Genomic DNA, 22,341 nt, shown 5'->3' on the forward strand with positions numbered 1-22,341 from the left:
GCCACAATAAAATGTGCTTCTTACAGTTCCATTCTTTATTCTTGTCCCAAAGACATTCTATAAACAAGGTAAGACAAAGGAAAAAAACAAACTGCCAGTACATCATACAACACTGGACACCTAACTGCTGTGACATGTGTACAACAGAACAGAACGGTTCCCCGTTGGTTTACATGAACACTGTAGAAAGTCTTTGAGGGCGGGGCTCCACCGCTCCTCGCCAGTCCTTGCTCATTGTGAGCCTCCTGGCTCGTGCTTCTCTCCCCCTCCATTCGTCCCGCTATTTGACCACGCGAGTCTTCTGCCATTCCACAAACTCGTCTAGTAGGACTGGCCCTGGGGGTATAAGTTGTGTTAACTGTCCATGATCCTTCAAGGGTTTCTAGGAAAGTGTTATGTACTTTGACCATGGCAGTCACCCCTTACCCACCCTGCCATGCCCACTGTACAAAAGATGTCAAAGTGTAAGCATTTACAGAGAGAGGACCCCATTCCCTCAATCATCAGGTACCGAACTGCACCGGTGTGGAATGGGCACAGACGAAAGAACTCACACGCGCCATCCTCGTCGTAATTCCTGAGGTCTGCGCTCACAGTCCTGCTGAATTCTAACACATTGTACCACTGGTCCTTGTTCATCACTTTGTATTTGGATTGCTGAAATACAAGTTACAGAGAAATGTTTGACAAAACAAGTGAACTGACAATTTATGAAAAACACTTTGTCGTACCCTGTGGGACTACACTTGGGAGTTGGAATAGCAGTCAGTCGGTCTGAAAACATTTTAAAACATTAACAAGTACCAAGTAAATGCTTATCAGTATCCCAAAAAAAAAAAAAAAATTTACTAGGAAGGTGATCAGGAATCGTCGACATTCTGAAAAAGTTATGCAGCTCCTCGTGTGATGAACGCCGATTCATATGGTGGAAAGAAACTACTTAATCACACATCTGCATCTAAGTTTCTCATCCTGCTAATGTGATGAACACATTGTATTTTCTATAAAATGTGTGTCGCTTTGGAGAAAAGTGTCTGCTACATGAATACATGTAAATGTAAAATGTACTAAAGGGGATGTCTACCAGAGTCATCATTATGCACATACCACCATGGCACATGCAATCCTGCACTTGACTGCACACAATCAGAAGTGAGACTTACCTCCAGAAACTGAAGGAAAACAGGGAACAGCGGCCAGGTCCTTCCAAGGAGTAGAGCTAACATGGACTTTGCAGTGTCTATGTCAAGGCTGCGCTGGTCTTTATCCTGCAGAAAAGGAGCAACAGGAACAACAGTAAACATACACTGCACAGCTACTCTGGCTCATATAAACCGCATACTGTATATACGGCATACAGGAAGTGCACACTCCTCGTTTGCAGGTTTCACTGTTTGTCCTCTACCTCTGAACACAGTTATGTCAAGAAACTACCCTATACTTTTTACCAGAGACTAAATGTAATGTATCTGCTGTGTGACACAGGATGTGTTAAAGTGGATTTCACATCTACAAAAGAAAAGCAAAGGGACCATCATACCCGAGCAAAATCAAAGGCATATCTGTAGATGTTCTTGAACGCGACTGAGTCATTGAGCAGGGAGCGCAGGTAGTCCAGCTTCCCCCGCATGCGCTCAGTACAGTCACACCTGCAGAGTGCGGGAGGTGAGCAGAGCACAGTGAGTGCAGTGAGCTAAATGGCAGACAGAGCACATGTGCAGCATTGCCATGCTTTGCTTACTGCAGTAAGGTCATTCCCTTGATCCATTCTTCCTTTGTGAAAAATCCCATATTTGGCGCTTCTAGTTTCCAGGCTAAGACTAACATAATAATCTGCAAAAACATGATGCGACAAAACAGTTAATCAACGGAAGATAGACATACAGCCAGTGCCAGTCTAATTATATCATTCTTTTCCAGATACAGAGAAATAGGGTTATTTACCACAGATACAGGCATACCAGACACAGTGAAACGTGAGCAGGCCACCAGGCCTGAGATGATGACAGACCACTGACAGGCTTTTGCTGCAGTTATCCACGACTCATCAATTCCTGCTACAAGGCAGGTGTTGAAAAACTTGGTCACGAGAGAAAAGCTCCAAACCCATGAGACACTACACCTGAGCAGATCCACACTAAGGACATACTCCACTTAAACCCTACTCTGGAAGGATCTCAGACTCACATTTTCTGGCTCCACACCAATGTCTTCACAAAACTTCTCCATGCCTTCAGGGCCCACCACCTCATCTGGGCCTGTATGAGAAACAGGAGCGGAACCATGGACAGTGGACTTCTTTCGAAGGTGATGGAGCACCATAAAAAACACACCTACTGCCAGATCCTTCCCTGATTTGTCAGCTCTGTATTACAGGCACAAACATAAATAAATACAAATAAATGCATGAATACAGAGCATCAGCTCCTGAGGATATTACTATCATCAGGTGCTTCCTGATCATTAACACGCTACTGTAAAGTGTCCAGACATACCTGCGTATTCATAGAACCAGGAGAGGCACTTCTTGCTGGAGAACTGGTCATCCGGACTGATGAGCCTGGCAGGGGCTTGAGTCCTGCAAAAACTGGGCCACAGGTGCAAGAAGATGCGTAATAAGGGACAGGAACAACATTAACTGGGGTAAAAGTGGGGAAAAAATATAATTATGTATTTATTCTGATATCTGCATGCAGGACGCCAAAATTAAAACCAGCCATATACTAAGGCAGTGCAACATGTGTCCAGCTTTGTGTATGTGTACGTGTGCACGTGCATGCTTAAGCGATGCATGCACACCTGATAAGATAGTAACCAGCAGATCACACCCAAAGACTCCCACAACACAGAACTGTATAAGTTCACTCTGGAAATTTGAACTGTTGATGAAGAACCAATGTAACGCTGACGAAAGAGCTTTGAAGAGCTGTGGCCGGTATTCTCAGTTTGTTCAAATGGGAGTTACCTGGTGATTTTACACCTCTTGAGGCTGGAGTCATCAGAGCCAGATGACTTTCTCTTCTTCTTCACAGGCATTTTGGAGTGACCAAAGGGTTTATCAGACGGGTTCTGCCTGCTAACAGATGACACACAGAGCCATGAACATGGGCAGAGTGACTTAAATACCCTGTTTTTGACTTGCAGGACAATTGTAATGAATTCTGAATTATCTGGACCCCCTTCTGGAAATTATTAGAAAGCGCTGCATGACCATAACTGTGACATATTGTTACCTTTTGACCCTGAGCCCTTGCTCTATGCATGAGGACATATTTCCCTTCCTTGAGGAAGTCAGATTACTCAACACCCTGCTGTCTCTCAACGCTCACCTGGCACAGTCAAACGTCTAACCCAGCATGACTCCATACACTAAAAACTGCCTACAGTTCACAGCCCATATCCATGTCCACGTCCTGCCCTATGTATTTATTTACTGTCTTGTACTCTGTTCTGTGTTGCACCGTGGTCGCCGAAGAAACGACATTTCGTTCCACTGTATACAAGCTGTATAGAGGAATGAGGATAAAAACAACTCGAACTTGACAGTTACTCTTTCTTAATGTACTGTCTCTCTGAATGCTGCTGCTGACTCTGTGTTGTTTGTAAAACCAAAACTAAATAAACATTAAAATTAAAAATACCCTGTATTCATTTCCATTTACTTATTTAGCAAACTTTTCTCCAAAGTGACATACAACTCAGAGAAAAATACAAGTGCAGGACATCAGCAGGAAAGAACCTTTTCAAAACCTTTTCTGAAGAAATCAGGAAATTAAGAGACAGACTCTGCTGGAGGCGTTGTGGTTAGAGCTGGTTGGACCCAAAGGTCGCAGGTTCAAATCCCACCTCCATCGCACCCTTGAGCAAGGTACTTCATGAAAAATTGCTCCAGTAAAAATTACACAGCTGTATAAATTGGTAAATACTTGTAGGAAGCTTACATTTACATTTATTTGTTTAGCAGATGCTTTTCTCCAAAGCAACTTCCAATGAACTCTATGTAGTGTTATCAGCACACACACCTTATTCACCGCGGTGACTTACATTGCTGGATACACTACTTACAATGGTCACTCATCCATACATCAGTAGAACACACTCTCTCTCTCTGTCACTCACACACTATGGGGGAACCTGAACAGCATGTTTTTGGACTGTGGGAGGAAACCAGAGCACCTGGAGGAAACCCATGGAGAGAACATGCAAACTCCACAGAGACTAAGAAGGGATGGAACCCACATCCTTTTGCACCACCCAGGCGCTGTGCTACCGTACTGCCTTAACATCGTAAGCTGAAAAGCGTCCGCTGAATTAACGAAGTCAGTACACGCCAACGTCCCTAATGTACTGCAGGTAAAATGGTATAATCTCCCTTAGAAAAAGGCACAAAGGTTTATGGAAAATCTAGAAGCTGCCTGTTGGGAAACTAGTGGCGACGATGTTGTAGCACATACAGCAAGGGGAGGTTCGGAGACCATCAATGCTTCGGCTGCAGCGACTCAGACACGCGTCTAGCGTCTGCGGTCCCACGCGGACGTCAGCCAACACGGACAGCTACCTCTCCGGCAGAGCGGCAGAACGGGTGGGCGAGTGCAATGCGTCGCTGGACAAGACCTGCTCCGAAACAAAAAGATAACAGTTCCTCAGGAGGTTCAAAAGAGAGGAAAACAAAGAGCAAGACCATCAAGCAGAGAGCACAATTCCGTGAGAGCGGTGGAGAAAAGCAGTCGCCAGGGCTCGGTGATGCCGACACAGCAGCGAACTCCTTGTTCGGATCACCTTGCGTCATTATTCACAAGAAGGGAGCAGGTTACACTGATTTAATGCCAGTAATTCTTTAGAGAGCAGGAGCCTGATCGGCAGGCCGGGGGGGGGCGGGGCTGAACAAGGAAAATAGAACATCCTCATAACATCCAAACACTGCGCAATGAAGCAAAACAGGGAAAAAAGAAAAAGAAAAAAAAAACACTTATTATTGTGTTATATTTGTCCGAAGTGGTGCTCTGTCTGTCCCGGGGCTCCGAGGAAACACCAGGCAGGATTGACAAGAACCTCGGAATCAAAAGAGAGCTATTTCAACAACCCAGGCAGTTATTAGCATTTCATTCATTGTTTCTATTTTTTAATTTTTCCAAACCTTCATGAAGTGAAGTGCCGCGCCTTCTTTCTTTCTTTCACTACCGTGCGGACGACACACATACTACTGACTTGGTTATAAAACGCACGAAGAAAGAAAGAAAGGTCATTCGGCTTAGTGGAAAAGCGACTGAAATGCTTTTATTTTCATTTATTTATTATCTCTGATTTCATCATGTGGCAAGAAGGAACAGAGGCCGGGTTAACTTAAGATGGCAGCAGCAGCAGGTTTAGCAGAAAGGCTAAAACTGGGGCTGCCCGGCTTCCCACCCAAGCGGCTTTACCGGGTATGACCCTATCCGGACTAACTAGCCTAAACTAGGGTTAACTAGCTTAACTAGCCTAAACTAGTAGGAGCAGGAGGGGGCCAGGCTGCCAGCCTGCCTTGACTGAGTGCTTCGTTCTGTCCGCTGCCTCAGCCTGCCTCACTCGGCTCGCACTCAGCTCAGCCCCGTCCGGCCGCTCTTTATTCGCTCTCAGCCACTCCGTTCATGAAGAATAAGCTTAAGAAAACACTACGGCGAGGTAAAGACAAGAGGAGAGCAGGTCGAACCTTAGACGCGGCTGCTCTCGCTGCGCTCATAGAGCTCCTTCCCTGCGCTCCTCTCGCCGCTTCTGTCTCACCGGCGGCGGCGGCGGCGAGCGCTTCCTTCCGGGCGCACGGCGCATGCGCGGAATGTACCACAGCACAGCCCGGCAGGGGCGGCCCTTGTCGCGCTCAGTCAGAGGGAGTGCGTGAGCAGCTTCAACACTGGCGAAGAATGGAGGTGCTGGTCGTGTGCGTTAAAGAGTTCGGTGTCCAGTGCATACGTGAGGCTCCTGGCAAAAGTTCTCGTGAATCATGTCTTCAACACCTCCCTGGGCCTTCCTGCCTAGTCCGCTGCGATTGTACCGCTACCAGAGCAGAGAAGGTCGTGGATGGACAACTTGGTGGTTGAAAGTGACGCCCGGCATCACCGAGAGCTTCGAGAGGCCGGTCGTGGCACGCCCGTCGGTTTGCCCGTCGGTTTGCCCGTCGGTCCCTCAAACGGCTCAACGGAAGACGCCGTGCGCGCTGCGGTCCGCGTGGCCTCGACGCGCTTACTTGGGCAAGGGGAGAATGCCGTGACCCCTCAGGCCCCGGTCTCCAAACGTAACGCACTTGGCCTGAAGGGCACCGTCGGCCGCTGCGCTCTGGGCATTCCCGCTAACGGACCTCAAGCTGTCAGGCTCGGAGAGCAGACCCGAGACGTGCCGAGACGTGCCGAGACGTGCCACGCTCCCCTCTCGCTCGTGACGCCACAATCGTGGGCCTCATCTTTGATAACAGTGGAACAACCTGTAGAGAGAAAGTGGAGCTGTTTGCAACCCGGAGCACGAGCAACAATCTTCTACAGCATGTCGGCAAGACAAGAGAGATACCTGCTCACTTCAGGAGATCGCAAGCTAATCATCTTGCCCTTCACATCGATGGGACTGCTGTGGAGATGGTAGCTTTACGTGTCTCTCTCTACACATCTCTTCTATGAGCTCAGATCAGACTCAGTAGACAGCACTTGTCAAGACAGCACAGCAGCATCTTCACTTCCTGAAGAGGCTGAGAAGAGCCAAAATATCTCCCAGAATCCTCAGTAACTTCTACAGGTGCCCCATAGCGAGTATGCTGACCAACTGCATCACCGCACTGTACAGCAGCTGTACTGTTTCCGACCGGAAGGCCTTGTAGCGGCTCGTCATGACAACACAATGAAATGCAGGTCACTCAAGTCTGTCTTTCTCTCAGCACATCGAAGCCAGAACCCGGGCTTGCAGATACATCCTGCATAACATCCGCAGGATCCGTCCTCACCTCACAATCGACTCCGCCCAACTACTTGTCCAGGACATGCTGACGTCCCGTTCGGATACTGCAACTCTCTCCTGTGTGGCCTTCCTGCTACTGCCATCAAACCTCTGCAGCTTCTACAGAATACCGCGGTACGAGTTGTGTTTGATTTGCCAAAGTGTTCCCGTGTACTTTATCTCCTTTACTCGTTTCTCTGTACTGGCTTCCTATAGCTGCCCGTATCAAATTCAAAGCCCTGGTTACCGTGTACAAGTGCATCAATAGAACTGCTCCCGGCTATTTACAAGACTTGATCAACCGGTACACCCCAGCCGGGCCCCTTCGCTCATCTTCTTCTGCTCGCTTGGTGGTCCCACGCACGAAAAGTAAAGCTCGGAGGTTCTCGGTTCAGGCTCCGTTGTGGTGCAATGACCTCCCCCTCTCACTCAGAACTGCTGAATCATTTAAAAATGTATTGTTGCTTTGTGTTTTATGTAGCACCATGGTCCTGGAGGAACGTTGTTCCGTTTTACTGTATACTGTACCAGCTGTATATGGTTACAGTGACAAAGCCACTTTGACTTTGAAGAAAGGGTCTTAAAACTCACCTCTTCTGGACTCGCTTCACCCGTGATCATGTATAATGTAAATGTTCATGCTCTAGAAACTTTGACATTGTGCCTGTTAAACAATGGATAAACCTTTACACAACTACTCCTGTAATTTAACATGTTTTATATATATTACTAGGAAGGTGATTAGGAATCAGATATTCAGATAAAGTTTTATGCAAGCTACTCGTGATGAACATCGGTTTATATGGTGGAAACTATTTTAAAATCACACTTCTGCATCTACGTCTCTTGCTGCTAATGTAATGAACACACTTTATGAGATGTACGTTGCTTTAGAGAAAAGTGTCTGCTAAATGAATACATGTAAAATGTGTGTGTCATGTCAGCATCAGTGTATTGGAAGCGGCTGTGTGCTACACTTTTGCAGCTGAAAGAACCAGAGAATCCAGCTGAATTAAGACATGGGGTAAACCACTTTACAGTCTCTTTACAATACGGTTTTATTTTGCCAGAAAATAAATTATACAAACTAATTGAATTCAGAAATAATGCAGTACATTAAAATAATTCAGCCATATGACCAGAACTCATGATTACCATCCAAATATTGTACAGCACGATACCTTTATGTAGTGGCACACATCCAACTGGTAAATGTCAAAGATGAAAGAAATTACTTCAAGTTCATTCAACATTCAAAGTTACAAAAGTACTGTGGGCCAGGAAACAGAGGGCTCAGTTTTCTGAAGATGAAGCACATTTTGGCTTGATGTCACAAATTCTGAGCTTACAGAAACTAGTTATTTTCCCCAATAGTTGATTATACACATCATTTAATAGAGGCTGCAGTTATATGGTTCATAAAAATGTATACTGCCATTCTTATGTCACTTACCAAAATTAAGTCACTCATTCCTTATGAAACAGGAGACAAAGTATGATTCTGTCTGTTACAGTTAATTCTTTAACACACAACCACAGGGATTCAAATGTACAGTGTGGCTGGGAACAGTGAATGACGTCGAGCCACTTGGCCGAGACAGTAACTAAGTGATCATTAACATTCGTCATTTCTCATTGTCTGTGGCTACAAGAGTATACCTTGACACACCAAACTTTATTCATGTCCTAAAAAAAGACAAAACTCAAAGCAGTAGTACACAAAATACTTTCAGAAAGCTGATCAGCAAGAACAAGATTGTGGAAGACATACAACTAAGATAACGCAGTATAACGTCTTCATAAATGCACACAGAGCTTCATTCCAGCAGAGCTGTGCACTCATCCCCAGTTGTAGAACTAATGTGACACACTTGCTCAAACCCTGAACAGTCACTCCTTTTAGCTGAGAGCAAAGGACACAACCCCTTTTACTGCATCATCTAAGGAATTTGAAATATTAACTGCAAGTGAACTAATGTTTGTAAGGATAGAACTACCTAACTGATCAATTTTTTTTTTTTTTTATTAAAAAAAAAAAAAAAAAAAAAAAAACCTTGTTTGAGAGATCAACAGTGAAGCCAAAACAGAACATTTCTTCTGCAGCCGGGGGGGTAACTGCTGAGAGGCATAAAAGTATTCATTTTATTGCAAAAAAAAAAAAAAAAGTGAATATGAATTAAAAAGTCACCTGCAACCCACTACACCCCCCTCTTAGCTTGGGTACAGTCCTTGGCCCATATGTGCAAACACACATTTCGCACATTCCCACTTTATCCTTCTTCATCCTTTCAGCCATTAAGTACCAAGAATTTACAGTTCAGAGTAGCAGTGTCTCATGTAGGTAGTTCAACAAATGCTGTGTATTCTTTGGCAGATTTCCTTTTGAAGTTTTTATTTATGCATATATTTGGGTTTTTTTTCTTTAAGAGTGCATATCAGTGACAATTAAAAAGCCCAAAATATGTGGGAAATAAAAACTTAAAGCAATTATTACACAGCCCATTATTTTTGTCTGAGCTGGAAAACAAAAGTAGAATAGGCTGATTTATGAAAACAAGCCCCTTCGCTTTAACGTGTACAATTTAAACATAAAAGCACAAACTGTACCCGAATCAAAGATGGATAGTGTTTAAAAATGAAATGTTATGCAAATGTGTGCAGAATCCTTATGTACAGTTTGGACATAAGAGTGCCTGAGCACCACATGAGACCTTTGACAACAAAAGAGCAAAACTACATCCACGCACATGAAACAAACAGGTATGTGGCGTCTGCAGAATCTACAGATCCACCTCCACCTTCCAATCCAGCATGCGTAACCTGTCCATGAGCCCTCTACAGGGAGGTAGTGAAACCATCAGTAGGTGAGTAAGATTAAAACACAAATGATGTGGACGAGCCATCACAGAACATACTAAATTTGCTCATCACAAGGAACGTGTCAGGCATACAGCTATCCCTGGAGCCCCGCTAGAGGGGTAAAGGGTCTCACGGCTGCCAGGTGCTTGGGAAGGTGAAAACAGCTCATTCCAATGAGGGGGAAAAATGCTTGTTATAGGGTAAGGAGAAAGTACCAAGCCTGAGTAGATACACAAAGTTCACCGTTTATTTTGATTGACGCCAAGCCCGTGAAACGTAGGAATTCCAACAGTGTTATAACAGAGTCATGTCCAACACCACGCCGATCAGCCACCTTCTCCCTTATCACAGAATGGGGGTGCCCCCAGTCATCCTCACACCACCTGGGGAACATCTGAACCACAAACCAAAACTCCCCAGTTGGAGAGAGTAAAACTCTTTTGAAATACCTTTATAGTAAAGTCAAAAGGTTGACCTTATGAAAGTGAATTTGTGCCAGAAGCCAATTTGAAGAGATTAAAAAAAATGTTTGAAATTAAAAAGGTTTTTGTACACCAGGTACTTTGGTACCACAGGGCCCAACTTTATTCAAAGGTATCAACAAACCTGGTTTGTGGTTCCTTTCAGGGAAAGGATAGAGACTCTGGTGAACATCTTCAAGTATGAAGGGAATCCAAAAAACAAAAATATCCAACTACATTCATGGCACCTGTAACCTCACGACTCTAGAGCTCACATTATTGCACTCTTGTGAACCAAAGAGATGCATTCTTGTCACTATGTGTGGGTACAAACTTCTATACAGGTCTTGGGGGGGGGGGGGCAAAAAAAAAAAAAAAAAAAAAAAAAAAAACTGTAGTAGCAAATTTGTCCACTATCAGCCTAATGTTCTGCTCTCAGGCTGGAGGGGGGGGGGGGGGGTCGAAGTTTGCCACAGCTACAAGAGCAAAGAAAGGCAACTAAAAGAGAAAGTTGCAAGAGACCCAATAAATGTGAAAGATCCCACTTTCCATGAACTCAGGACAATGTTCACCCTTTTACTACCTTTACTAGTCTTCTTGGAGGGAAAGGGAGGGTCGACAGCCAATGACAGTGTGTCACTGCCATGTCAACTCTGTGCAGCACAACAGGCGAGAATGTATGAAAATGCATTGTCTTCATCCTTGATATTGAATCAGTCTGATGGGCTGTAGATTCTAGGAGAATCTGAAGAAAAATCTCCAGAAAAATCAAGACAAATGCTAATCAGCACAAGGTGCCTACAAGTACAGACAGTGTTCCTCCTGTTCTAACATCCATGTGCCAAACAAAAGGGCTCATGAGCGTGTCCTCGGCAGGGGCTGTGGTCTCAGTGCAGAAGGCAGGGCCTATCTGTACATCGTCCAGGCGGCCCGAAATGTGTGCAGTGGGGGCGGGTGAGGCTGTAGGGCAACTGGGGAGGGAGAAAAATGCACAACACAGCACACACAAGAGGTTCTCCAACGAACGCGTAATTTCCACAGAATAGCATGCTGCCGCAGATGTAAAAATGCCAAGGCAAACGCCACCATGCATACTGACTAGAATTGGCAAAATGTAGTCCCTTCCGTCATCTTTCTTCTCAGTAAGGTAAGGCAAGGCAGGGATTGTAATATTTCAGTCACTGAACAGTAACTGTCAGTGCTTGAATCCAACTGAAATTTGCTTCCATACACAAGCCTGGTGATATTGTGAAGTGGCCTCCAAGACAGTGTCCGTCAGGCATCGACTTCAGCATCTTCCTCCTTTCCTGCACCTCCACGAACCATAGGAGCTGCTCTGTGCTACGCCATGTAGATGAAGGTGTTAATGTCCGTCTCATCTCTTTTGATGTACTTATGCTCAATGAGCCACTCAATCTGTTCCTTGATCATTTTCTTCTGTGGTAAAAACATGTTCTTGAGGATCTCCACCAGTTCTGTCTGCAGCTGGGCATTGGTGATTTTCTTGCGCATTTTCATGATCTGGATGATGGCCTCCTGCAGAAGGTCAGCGACATAATCAGAAGCTCCGCAAAATTCAGAAGATGCCGAACGGGCAGGACACAAGCTCCGTGAAGGAAACCTGGACCAGAAGGTATGTGTGTCTCTCTCTCACACACGCACGCACGCACACACACCTGTGTCCTTAGTATCCTCAGCTGGACAATTCCCTCGTTCTCCTCCTCCCGCATCCGCTCTGTGGTAAGCTGTAGCCGGCCGATCAGGTTGATCTTCCCCCTCTTTTGCACCTTGGAGTTTTTACTGAGGGCGAGAAGCAGGAGTTCAGCGGAAGGTACCGGAATGCTGCCCTCAACAAACCAACAATATTTTAGTTGCTGACGCTTGATAAGATGAACATTAAGCTGCTACATTGTTCTGATTACACTTCATTCTGAAGTCTTCACATGGACATTATCTCTTCCACTTTGCTCGATAAGCTGGAGCTCCACTTACATGAGAGAAAACTCCTGGTTCACATAGAAGAGGGTGCCGTCTGTGAAGTCTTTGGGAGAGCTGACCTGGGGTTCGTATGACAGCACTTGTCGCTTGAGCTTTGGGAAGGCTACAAGAGACTGGAAGGAGGACAGACATTTTTGAAACATGGAGCACAAAGAATGGGCAACACTGAGACCACAAGGAAGTGGGTTCTAATGTCAACTGAAGAACATGATGTGAACTGCTGCTCTCACTGGTCTCCTTTAAAAACAGATCAGTGCAGCCTACAGAACCACCATTACACAGTCAGAACCCTGTGGTGCTGGGCCCTACCCAGAGGGTCCTTCTGAGTTCTGCATCAGGAAGCTCTGTGGCCAACTTCAGATTTTCAAAGCTGATCTTTTCTCGGGGTCTTTGGTTCCAGGCAAACAGAACAGCCAGCTGGAAGGTTGTGACCTCAAGGTCATACTGTCCTACTTCGTTCTTGAACGTGATCTGCAGAGAGATTCCAAAATCAGAACTGCTGGAAGCTGTTCCCACTAAACTCCAGCACAATCAAAGCACCCTGGATTTCCTCCCCAAGAGAAGAAACCTGCAATATGGCTGCAAAAGCCCCATATGGAGGACCATTCCCACAATGCCACTCACAATTCCATTTGACATGAGGTGGTGCCAATGCAGCTTCCGGCCACTGTGGTTCTTCTTGTAGAACTCCTCCACCTCAGGGATGAGGTCTTCCAACTCCGTGGGAAGCGACACAAACACCTTCTCTGAGCTGCGCGACCAGGCACCCGCATTCAGGATCTTGATGTTGACTGAATCGGCTGCAGACAAACACACCAAAACACTCACACGCGTCATAAACCATTTGTGTTTGCTGTGACATGGTGATTTTTGTACAGCGACTCAGCATTAATCCAACATTGGAAACCGTTAGGATCGCCAGGCTCCATTCGCTACACCATGCAGGGCATCACCTGGTAATGCCAGCTTGTTGTGTTTATGCATCTCTTTGAAGACCTGGTTTAGGTCCTCTGAGACCTTTATGTCCTGAAACATCCTGGCCAGTTTGTTCACGTAGTCAGCAGGCATGCCAACTTCCTGCACAGAGAGTCAGAGTGAGAGAGAGGTGCTTTAGCCGACAAGACGGCCAGTGCTGTAGTACACTGTCGAGCATAACTGTAGAATGGCTCAGCTCTGTCCAGCTACACGTTAGTCCACTGCAGGTGGTATCCTGCACACTCAGATGAACCTGAGTGCAGATGGACTCCCTTACCCTGAGCCATTCCACCATGTTCTCCTCGATCTCGCTGTCAGCAGAGATGTCCAAGATGAGGCGCCGCGTCAAGTGAGCTTTGTGGTAGCGCATGAACACGTCCTTGTTCTGGACATACTTCAAAACCAGCAACTGCAGATCAGAAAGGAATCCCCACTGAGCACGAGCTACACAAGAGAAATACTGAAGGAGGGATTTCAACAGCCAGTACATTTCAACCCAAGCAGTCTCTCACACATTCATACTCACCACTTCTTTCAGTTTGAGTTCGATCTCCTCAGATGTGAGCTTCTTGCTCAGCGGGGTCTTCCTCAGCAGCATGTCACAGTAGTTGGCCAGCAGCTCAGGGCATTTGGACTCAGGCTGCGTTTTCAGTCCCACCCTGCAAAGTGGGCCAATGTAGGACAAAAGACCAGAGAGGCCTGTGTCAGACACCCAACCAGTGAACACACAACAGAAGGACAGTATAAATAAGGAGAGTCTCACCCTTTCTGTTTCAGCGGAAGTTCCAGTTTGAATATCGTAGCATCATTTACGACAGCTTTATAGGCCTGGGGGTTACACAGGAACAAATTATACTGTATGAGTGCAAAGATTGTCACCATGACAACAGCACTTAAGCACCTCATTTCTACAGCTATCCTTCAGCAAGGGAATATGATTATTAATAGCATTAAAAAGGAGCTTTAATCCAGTTAAGATCCCTTAGCTACTCATACACTGAACTATCAAACATTGTGATCAGAATCTGTTAATGTGAGCATCGACAGAAAGAGAGAGAAGACCCACCTTGTCTCTGGCAGTCAGAAAGCGTGGGTCATCCTGGAAGGCCTCCTTCACCAGTTTGCTGAAGCGGTTGAAAAGTGTGAGGAGCTGCTCCACATACTTCTCAGAGTCCTACATACACACAGAGCAATAAATTTAGATTCATCAATAAGCCTGAAACAAGTCTTTGGATTGCAGGAGGAAACCCATATGAAGACAGGGAGAGAACATGTAAACCACATAGACTGAGTTGGATTGAACCCACAGCTACTGGAGCAGTGAGGCACTAGTGCTACCTGCTGTGCCACCATTTTAGTGTGAACATGGTGACGTGCCAAACTAAAAGCAGCAGAGGCGGGAAACCCTGTCTGCTAGCTGAAAGGCCAGCGCTCACCGTGGTGATTGTCTCTGCTGCAGCCACCATGTCTGCCAGCCCAGCGTTGATTATGTGCTCCTCCAGGTCCTTCAGCATGGGTTCAATGCCACTGGGCACCTTGTCCATGAGTGAGAACATGAGGTGGAGCTCTGCAGAGAACAGATGCAGACCACCGTATCTCAGACATGCAAACAACTATTCATTAAAAACATCTAAAAACTAAAATTATGCCATTAGAATAACTGAAGAGATGGGAGGAGTTGTGCTGCTGTGTCCAACGTTTAACGGAGGCAATTCAACGCTAAGGTGACCCACATCCTTCACTCACTCTCGGTTTCATTGCGCTTGATCATGCCTGGACACTCGGCCAAGATAGTCTCCTTGAAGGATGTCACCAGGGCGTTCACACAGCACTCCATCAGCTGAAAGCATAACAGGCACATTGGTTCTCAATCACTCAGGTTTCTCACCTTCATCCTACCTCTTTGATGTGTGTGGATGACTAATTGACCACCCGTGAAGGGGTCAAAAGGGCAGTAATAGTCTGTGCTGGACCCTAACGTGTTTTCTCTCCTTCATGTGAAGTTTCCCTGTGCAATTTTTGGGGATCACGGAAAATTGCACGTCCTTCTTCACGGAGCTGCCATGTTACCCAGACTAGTCTCTGTTATATCATCGCAGATGCTATTTTATCCACAAGTAGAGCCACAATTGGGCACTCCCTAGTACTCACTGCTTGGACAGAGTTACATTCACGCCTCGTCTCCAGATAGCGAAGTGCTCGCTTCTCCTCTTCTCTGAGCTTAGCGTCTGCCTGCAGGAAGAATCAGTATGAAGAAACATTTGCTCAAACTAATCACAACTGTGCAAAATTGCATTACACATGTAACCAGAAACAATTAAGATACTAATTCACAGGAAGACAGGTCCTGCCAGAGAGCCAGATAGCAGCCAACGTACATATTTCATGTAGTTTTGCACCCCATTCTGCTGGAGATAGGAAGGGGCCTGGGCTCTGTAGAACCTCTCTGTGGAATCCAGGTAGGCCTTCTCAAAATTATCCCTGTAGATCTGCAGCTTGTCCTCAGGGTTGGAGCAGAGGTTCACTGGTGCAGACCAGGAATCGAGGACCAAACGTGGTTATTCATGGACACACTCACACATGCACAATGGGAGAGGAATAAGCACTATTGTTATTACTGCTTATACGAGCAGCAGAGTTAATGGAGAGGGGGGGGAAAAAAAAAAAAAAAGAACCTTCTCATCTCAGGGCAGGCAGACATGCATTCTGTTAAGAAGGAAACCTGGGAATCTGTAGGCCAAGAGTCAAGCTGTTTGTGATTGAAACTAGTTCTTATGAATATTTCAATTCACAAGATACACCTGGGAAAACTTGACTGAGACATGGCCTTTCACTGTGATGGTCTAAAAATAGAAGCCAGAGGTCAATTTACCCACGTGGGGGATTATGCAAACCAGTCTTGGTTATGCGTTTTGCTGACACCACTGATGCATAGCTCAGTAACCCCACAGGAAACACTACACAGCAGGGAAAAGTTCTGATGCTATGAGCCATCATAAAAAGCTGGAATGCACTACAGCATGTGTATGTGCCAGTGCTAGATGAAGCGCTCCCTCACCATAGGACTCCCGCACACCGATAACTAGCTGTGAGTCGAATGCTTCTCCCAGTCGCTCAGCGTGAACCAGCTTCATGGCGCTGTCCTGCAGCCGGCTCTTGATATTGGAGAAGATGGACTCGTTCCACGTATCCAGCATTAGCTGCAGAAGGTGGGGTGTGGGATAAACCAGTCAGTGTAGCAGAGCACATGAGCAAGCCCCCTGCATCTTGTTAGAGGAATGGGGTCACAACTTTTTCCAAGCAGAATGATTAGGGGATTTGTGCTTATAGAGGTTGTACCCAGAAAAGCTCACTGGTGTGCAAACACACAGATCTCCTATCTGGCTGTCTCAGTAAGGCAGTTTGAGCAGATAAGGGAAATAACCAGCCTTGCTCACCTTACGCACAATGCTGTCCTCCACAGTGGACTTCTTGTTGCTGCCCTGTTTGCCCATGAGGGTAATCTCCAACTGGCAGAAGGGCTTGGGCAGGATGTCACACTGGGTGAAGAACTTGCGCCATTCCACAATGTAGGCCTTGAGCAGGGCTGTGTCATCCTGGTGACTGAGCACTCGCTGTGTATGAGGGGGATAACAAAAGGGGACAGACAGTGGAGGAGATGCTTCAGAGGCCTCTCCTCATGATGGCCACACTGACCTGCCTGATCTAATAATCTCACTGACAGAAGAGAGCTGTGTTAATTGCAGGTGCAACATGAGTCCCAACACAGCGGAAACTGTTCATAAACAAGAAAATTGCTTGAATAACTTGGATCTATGGTGATTGTGCTCACTGCTTGTGCTTGTTTGATGAAGTCTAGGATATCTTCTTTCAGAGCCTGATGGATCTTTGCTGGACCTTTGTCATCCCACAGACAAACTGCATGAACATCTCTGTAACAGAAGATTACGCAAGGTTTCATGAGCTGAATGATGTTTATGCAAAACAAGGCAAAAAAAAGCAATCTGTACGGTCACAATATCTGGATGGATTATCAAACAATTTAACTGCAAAAAGATGCACATTTTTTGTTGCTGTTTTGTTAGAGAGAAACGGCTATCGATGGGGCTCTGTCAATCAAACATTTAAGGAAACCACTAAGCTGTATTTATGAACATGTTATTAAAAGTAGAAGATATTAAAAGCAGACATGCCCTCCCCCCATGGTCAGCTATGCCAAAAGTTCACGTGTTACAATATTACAGGTGGAGGACCGAGCAGAGCGCACTTACGAGAAGAGATCGAACCACTGCTGTTTTGTTACGGACTCCTGGCGAAGCAGTTTCAGCACAATGGGTCTCATCAGGTCCCACTTGTCCTCAAATTGGAGGGAACCTTTGTTCTGGAGAGGGACCACAATCCCAGCATTTAAGACAGAAAAGCACTTCAACCTCCTCCACACATTCTTCACCCAGATATGTATGCTTGAGCAAACTGAATAAATGGGGGGAAAAAAAAATGCTTCATGTGCAATGAAAGTAACACAGATGAGCTACAGCAGGTGGTCACTGAGAAGTTAAAAACTGTACTTTTCATTACTAAGAGCACACAGAGCCTCATTTAAGATGAGTTTGACATGACAAGGTGTTAGTGATCTATTTCTAATTGATTTCTAGCATATTCCAAGGCCAGTATGGTGAAGAACTTTGCTCAGGGGTGTAAAAATGAACCCATGACCACTGCCTCCAAAACCTTTCAGAAACTGTTCATCCAGTAGAGGATCATGGCAGTGTGGAGCATGTCCTGGAAGTATACAATGGTACAGAGGTGGGGTACAGCCAAAACAGGATTCCAGGCCATCACAGACTCATACATACATACATACATACACCAAAGGAAATTTAGACACATCAGTACAACATTTCAGTACTGTGGGAGGAAATCAGAGCCCCTAGGGAAAAACCAGGTGAAAACCTACTTGATCGATGAACCTCGGTGCAGCAAGTGGTAGGTAACGAACTAGGTTTGCTTGAGACTTTCATGTCTGCAGCTATGTCTCCTTCTCTTAATATAATTTATAAATTGTACTTTTGCTGAGATGTACATCACTTTGGACAAAAGCATCTGCTAAACGAATAAATGTAAAACAGAATGTTCACACTTCAGTCATTTTTTCAAATTGACTTACAATGATAACAATCTTGCACCAATTTATAATGTATACTGTATCAGTTTAGGGCAAGTACCATGATCAAGAGTACTGCAGCAGGAGGAGGGATTTGAACCTGAATGCCTCCAATGTAAGGTGGCAACAGTAACCACTACACCACACCACTTCAAATACACAGAGCCAGTCAAACCCATGTCCAAGCCCACCACCCAAGAGCTGTTAGGTGCAAGCATCAGCCCCTGTGCCACCACTATCATTTTTTTTTTCCTCCTTTTTAAATTTTACTAGTTGTCTTTTTGAAGAGAGGGAAAAAAAAAAAAAAAAAAGTAAAAAAAAAATATAGTAAGATCTGAAGTTGTAAATCAATGTCTCATGAGGTCAAGTACATTACACAGGCAAATTTCAAGATGTCCATATTCACTGACGTTGAAGGAAGGATGTGTGCCAAAATGTCTCTCTGAATTTGTGCAAAACAAATTTTCTGTTTTTGAATGGTGCCCCTTATCTGCAACACCTGCTTGCAGTTGGGATTTCAAAGCTGGAACCTCATCTATTATTAAATTTAGAATGCACACAAGATTGAAGAGGTAGAGCTATGACAGGTACATGGGGAAATTTCAATCACATGTTTAGAGTCAGGCTGTATATAAAGAAAGGATCATCATAACCCAGCAATGAGACAAAAAGGAGTGAAAATTTAAGTATTTTATCATATATGAGAGCTGTGATGTTATGTTGTTAGTGAGCAGATGCCAATTAGGAGTGTTAGTGTTGGGGACAACTTGTAGCGTGTGGGTTAGAGCTGCTGCTTTTAGAACCAACCTCTGGCCGTAGTAGCCGTGAGCAAGGTACTTAACCTAAATGGCGCCAGTAAAACCCCGAGCTGTATAAACGGGTTAACTACAAATAGCTTAACATGATGAAAAGCATCAGTTAAATGAATAAACTCAAATGCGCCCTTCTGCCCCTTCAGCCCTAGTAAAACTGAGCTGCGATAAATAATCAAATAACTTTGATGGTGACTCGAACTGACAATTGTCTTTTAGACACTTTGGTCCTCCACCACACGTTCAGGACGTCTGCCTCTCGTACAGCTCACGGGCGGCTCAGTTACCACGCCGGTATACCTGTGCTAGTTAGCTGCTGTGGAGGAAGGCGATGCCGTTCCGTCACTTAGGACCACGCAGAGCTCGCACACAGCCCTCGCTGGTGCTCCGTAGGGAATGACCTGTAATGGCTGTTAGTCACAGTGAGAGGGTGGAGGGGGGGTGCAATGCAATGCCATGCCATCGTCACTTCAGCCAGGGGATCAGGCCATGCGGCTCTCGACGTGGGGCCCACACTCGCTGGCCCACCAGGCCCCGGCCTGTGCTGCCGGTCACACCGACCCAGCGCCAGCCGTCCAGACGCCTCCATCATCATCATCATCATGATGACATGTGCACACTTACACGCCGCCGGCCGGTGGTGCCGGCCCGCAGCAAGCCTGCCTGGCCTAGTCTGGAGTGAGAATCAATGCAGCGGGACACCGGTTCAATCAATGCTACGCGGACCCTTCGGCTGGAAAGCAAAAGAAAAGGGACCTTTTCTCCTGAGCCGGACACGACAGCAGCCGCTGGGCTCAGCTGACAAAGACAAAGAGAGGAGCTCCGGCTGAACCTCCAGCAGCCCACACACACACACACACACACACACACACACACACACACACACACACACACACAGCACAGCAGCGAGCGAGCCTTACACACACACACACACACACACACACACACACACGGAGCGTGTGACTGCAGGGCTGCTGCAGCCATAATAATTCATGTACTTCCAAACACCGCATGCATGATTTTTAATAAGTCAGGTGGTGTATGAACGCGCGCACACACACACTTCACTGCCTTATTCTTCCTCACACTGACTGACTGACTGACTGACTCTGTGTGTGTGTTAGCTACTACCGCCGGCCAGCCTGTCAACTGTTTGCTTTGTGCGTGTCAGCGACCACGCAGCAGCTTCGCCAGGCTGAGCCGCAACTCCTTCCCGAACACTGACACACTCTGTTACAGGCAGTCCACCACCGCGTGACGCTCCGAACACGAAACTGAGTCCATTTCACAATGAAGTACCTCCTACCTTCAGCAAATGAGAGGTCGCCATGTTTCCTCAACTTGTTCCCCCCGTGAATATCGCGAGATTTTCCCGAGATTTCCCCAGGTTCCGTTGCTGTGGTTCTCTCAAGTGAAGAGCGTCGCTTGAACCGCCAGTTTACGCCAAGCAGAAAAGATGCATCTCGGGCTTCCTGCTGTTTTCGGAGTAACTTTTACACCGTGTCTCTTAAAGTTATCATTTTCACCACAAAGTCTTCTCCAATATTGTGCGTGGCGTCTCTCCGGAATCACGTGGCCCAGCCGGCCCGGTAACGACGCGCTGTCCTCGTCCGAGCGCGTGCTAAACTTAGGCGCGAGACGTGCAGCAGCAGCAGCCACGGCCAGATCCATGTTAGGGCATGTCACGTGACCCAGGGTGTAGGAGGCCGCAGTGCCTCCGGAAATGGGAAGACGAATCGTCACGAGCCGGCTGCTCGGGGGCAGTGACGTCATTCCTTAAAGTTGCGCATATCTTGTGCTCGTAAATTGAACACATTTATGTAAAGTAAAGGAACGAGACACCGACTTTGTGAGGTTTTCATTTTCTCTTTTAGTCCTTTGTATCAAGAAGTAATGGGTACGTTTGTTATTGGAGAGACGAAAACGGGTTTTGTGTCTTCCGGGTGACTGACGTAACCAATCTAGGCAGCGCACGTGCAGTTATTTTTGTGTCTCGAGCGAGCAGTTGCAATAGGCCTTAAAAAACCTAAGGATCAAATTAAACTTGCAGAATCGAACACCTATGAGCCACAGAAAAAATTTGACCAGACTTTAACAGCTTTTTTCCTGCACCACTGATTTGACTGACAGCTAATTTCCTGCCTTTGCCATAATTTAGGGGAAAATCATGCATTTTCATTTATATCCTCCAAATGAGTGTCCGAGAATAAAATTGTTTTGTGCTGATGGGTTCAGATTAAGAGGCAGCTGGTGGCATACTTGTCACAGTTGTCACTTTGTAGTTTGAAGGATCCAGGTTCAAATACCCATTATTGATTAAGGTACTTAACTTACAGTGAATTGATTGGGACAGGGCAGCCACAGCGGGGGCTAATTACTGCCACTATTTCTTCCCCCGGAGAGAGAGAGAGAGAGAGAGAGGACGACGACGATGACGACGACGATGATGATGATACTGATACAGATACAGATACAACAACTGCGAAAACGACCGAGTCGAATCCCCAATCTACCCGGTTCCCCCATTTCCCTCTTGCCTCCTCCCCGAAGACAGAATAAATAAAAGATGCCAACAGACGAGGGCTGCACCTACTGTCCGGCCTCATCTGTTGCAAGGTCCAAACTCAGAAGCACAAAGGTTTTTAGTTCCGGCTCCGATGTGCTGGAATGAGCTCCCCCTCCCACTCAGAACTGCTGAATCTCTCTCTACGCTCAAGAAGGGTCTCAAAAAGCATCTCTAATTTTTACAGTAATTGTCATGTTTAATAATTTTCACTAACGTGTTTAATAATGAAAATATTAATTATTAATTAATTAATAAAAAATAATAATACGGGGGTGCGGTGGCGCAGTGGGTTGGACCACGGTCCTGCTCTCCGGTGGGTCTGGGGTTCGAGTCCCACTTGGGGTGCCTTGCGACAGACTGACGTCCCATCCTGGGTGTGTCCCCTCCCCCTCCGGCCTTACGTCCTGTGTTACCGGGTAGGCTCCGGTTCCCCGCGACCCCGTATGGGACAAGCGGTTCTGAAGATGTGTGTGTGTTTAATAATAGAAAACCTATATGCGCCTGCTTGTGTAATGTACACCGATTCATATGGTGGAAAGTGACAAATGG

General features: G+C 46.1%; 2 protein-coding genes across 3 annotated transcripts; both read right to left on the reverse strand.

The window, feature by feature from the left end:
* Nucleotides 1-33: 33 nt before the first annotated feature.
* On the reverse strand, nt 34-5,773 carry dcun1d5 (DCN1, defective in cullin neddylation 1, domain containing 5 (S. cerevisiae)). 2 transcript variants are annotated; one of them, XM_029255942.1, is made up of 10 exons: nt 5,690-5,773; nt 4,455-4,614; nt 2,966-3,073; nt 2,496-2,587; nt 2,188-2,258; nt 1,742-1,833; nt 1,541-1,649; nt 1,164-1,268; nt 555-657; nt 34-336 (listed from the first exon to the last, which is right to left on the reverse strand). In XM_029255942.1, exons 3-10 carry the CDS (start codon nt 3,034-3,036, stop codon nt 281-283), a joined length of 699 nt encoding a protein of 232 aa, XP_029111775.1. In that variant the 5' UTR covers nt 3,037-3,073; nt 4,455-4,614; nt 5,690-5,773; the 3' UTR covers nt 34-280. The 2 variants fall into 2 exon arrangements, with proteins under 2 accessions (XP_029111775.1, XP_029111774.1); XM_029255941.1 differs by having other exon boundaries at nt 2,966-3,076.
* A 4,958-nt stretch (nt 5,774-10,731) lies between these two features.
* On the reverse strand, nt 10,732-20,891 carry LOC108924613 (cullin-5). The gene is made up of 19 exons (XM_018736110.2): nt 20,533-20,891; nt 17,522-17,631; nt 17,083-17,182; nt 16,688-16,864; nt 16,309-16,450; nt 15,629-15,774; nt 15,402-15,482; nt 14,997-15,090; nt 14,687-14,817; nt 14,317-14,424; nt 14,014-14,078; nt 13,777-13,909; nt 13,528-13,659; nt 13,229-13,352; nt 12,900-13,075; nt 12,585-12,746; nt 12,270-12,388; nt 11,954-12,077; nt 10,732-11,813 (listed from the first exon to the last, which is right to left on the reverse strand). Exons 1-19 carry the CDS (start codon nt 20,554-20,556, stop codon nt 11,619-11,621), a joined length of 2,343 nt encoding a protein of 780 aa, XP_018591626.1. The 5' UTR covers nt 20,557-20,891; the 3' UTR covers nt 10,732-11,618.
* Between the last annotated feature and the right edge of the window lie 1,450 nt (nt 20,892-22,341).

This window comes from Scleropages formosus, chromosome 10, assembly GCF_900964775.1.
Source record: "Scleropages formosus chromosome 10, fSclFor1.1, whole genome shotgun sequence".
Taxonomy (NCBI): Eukaryota; Metazoa; Chordata; class Actinopteri; order Osteoglossiformes; family Osteoglossidae; genus Scleropages; species Scleropages formosus.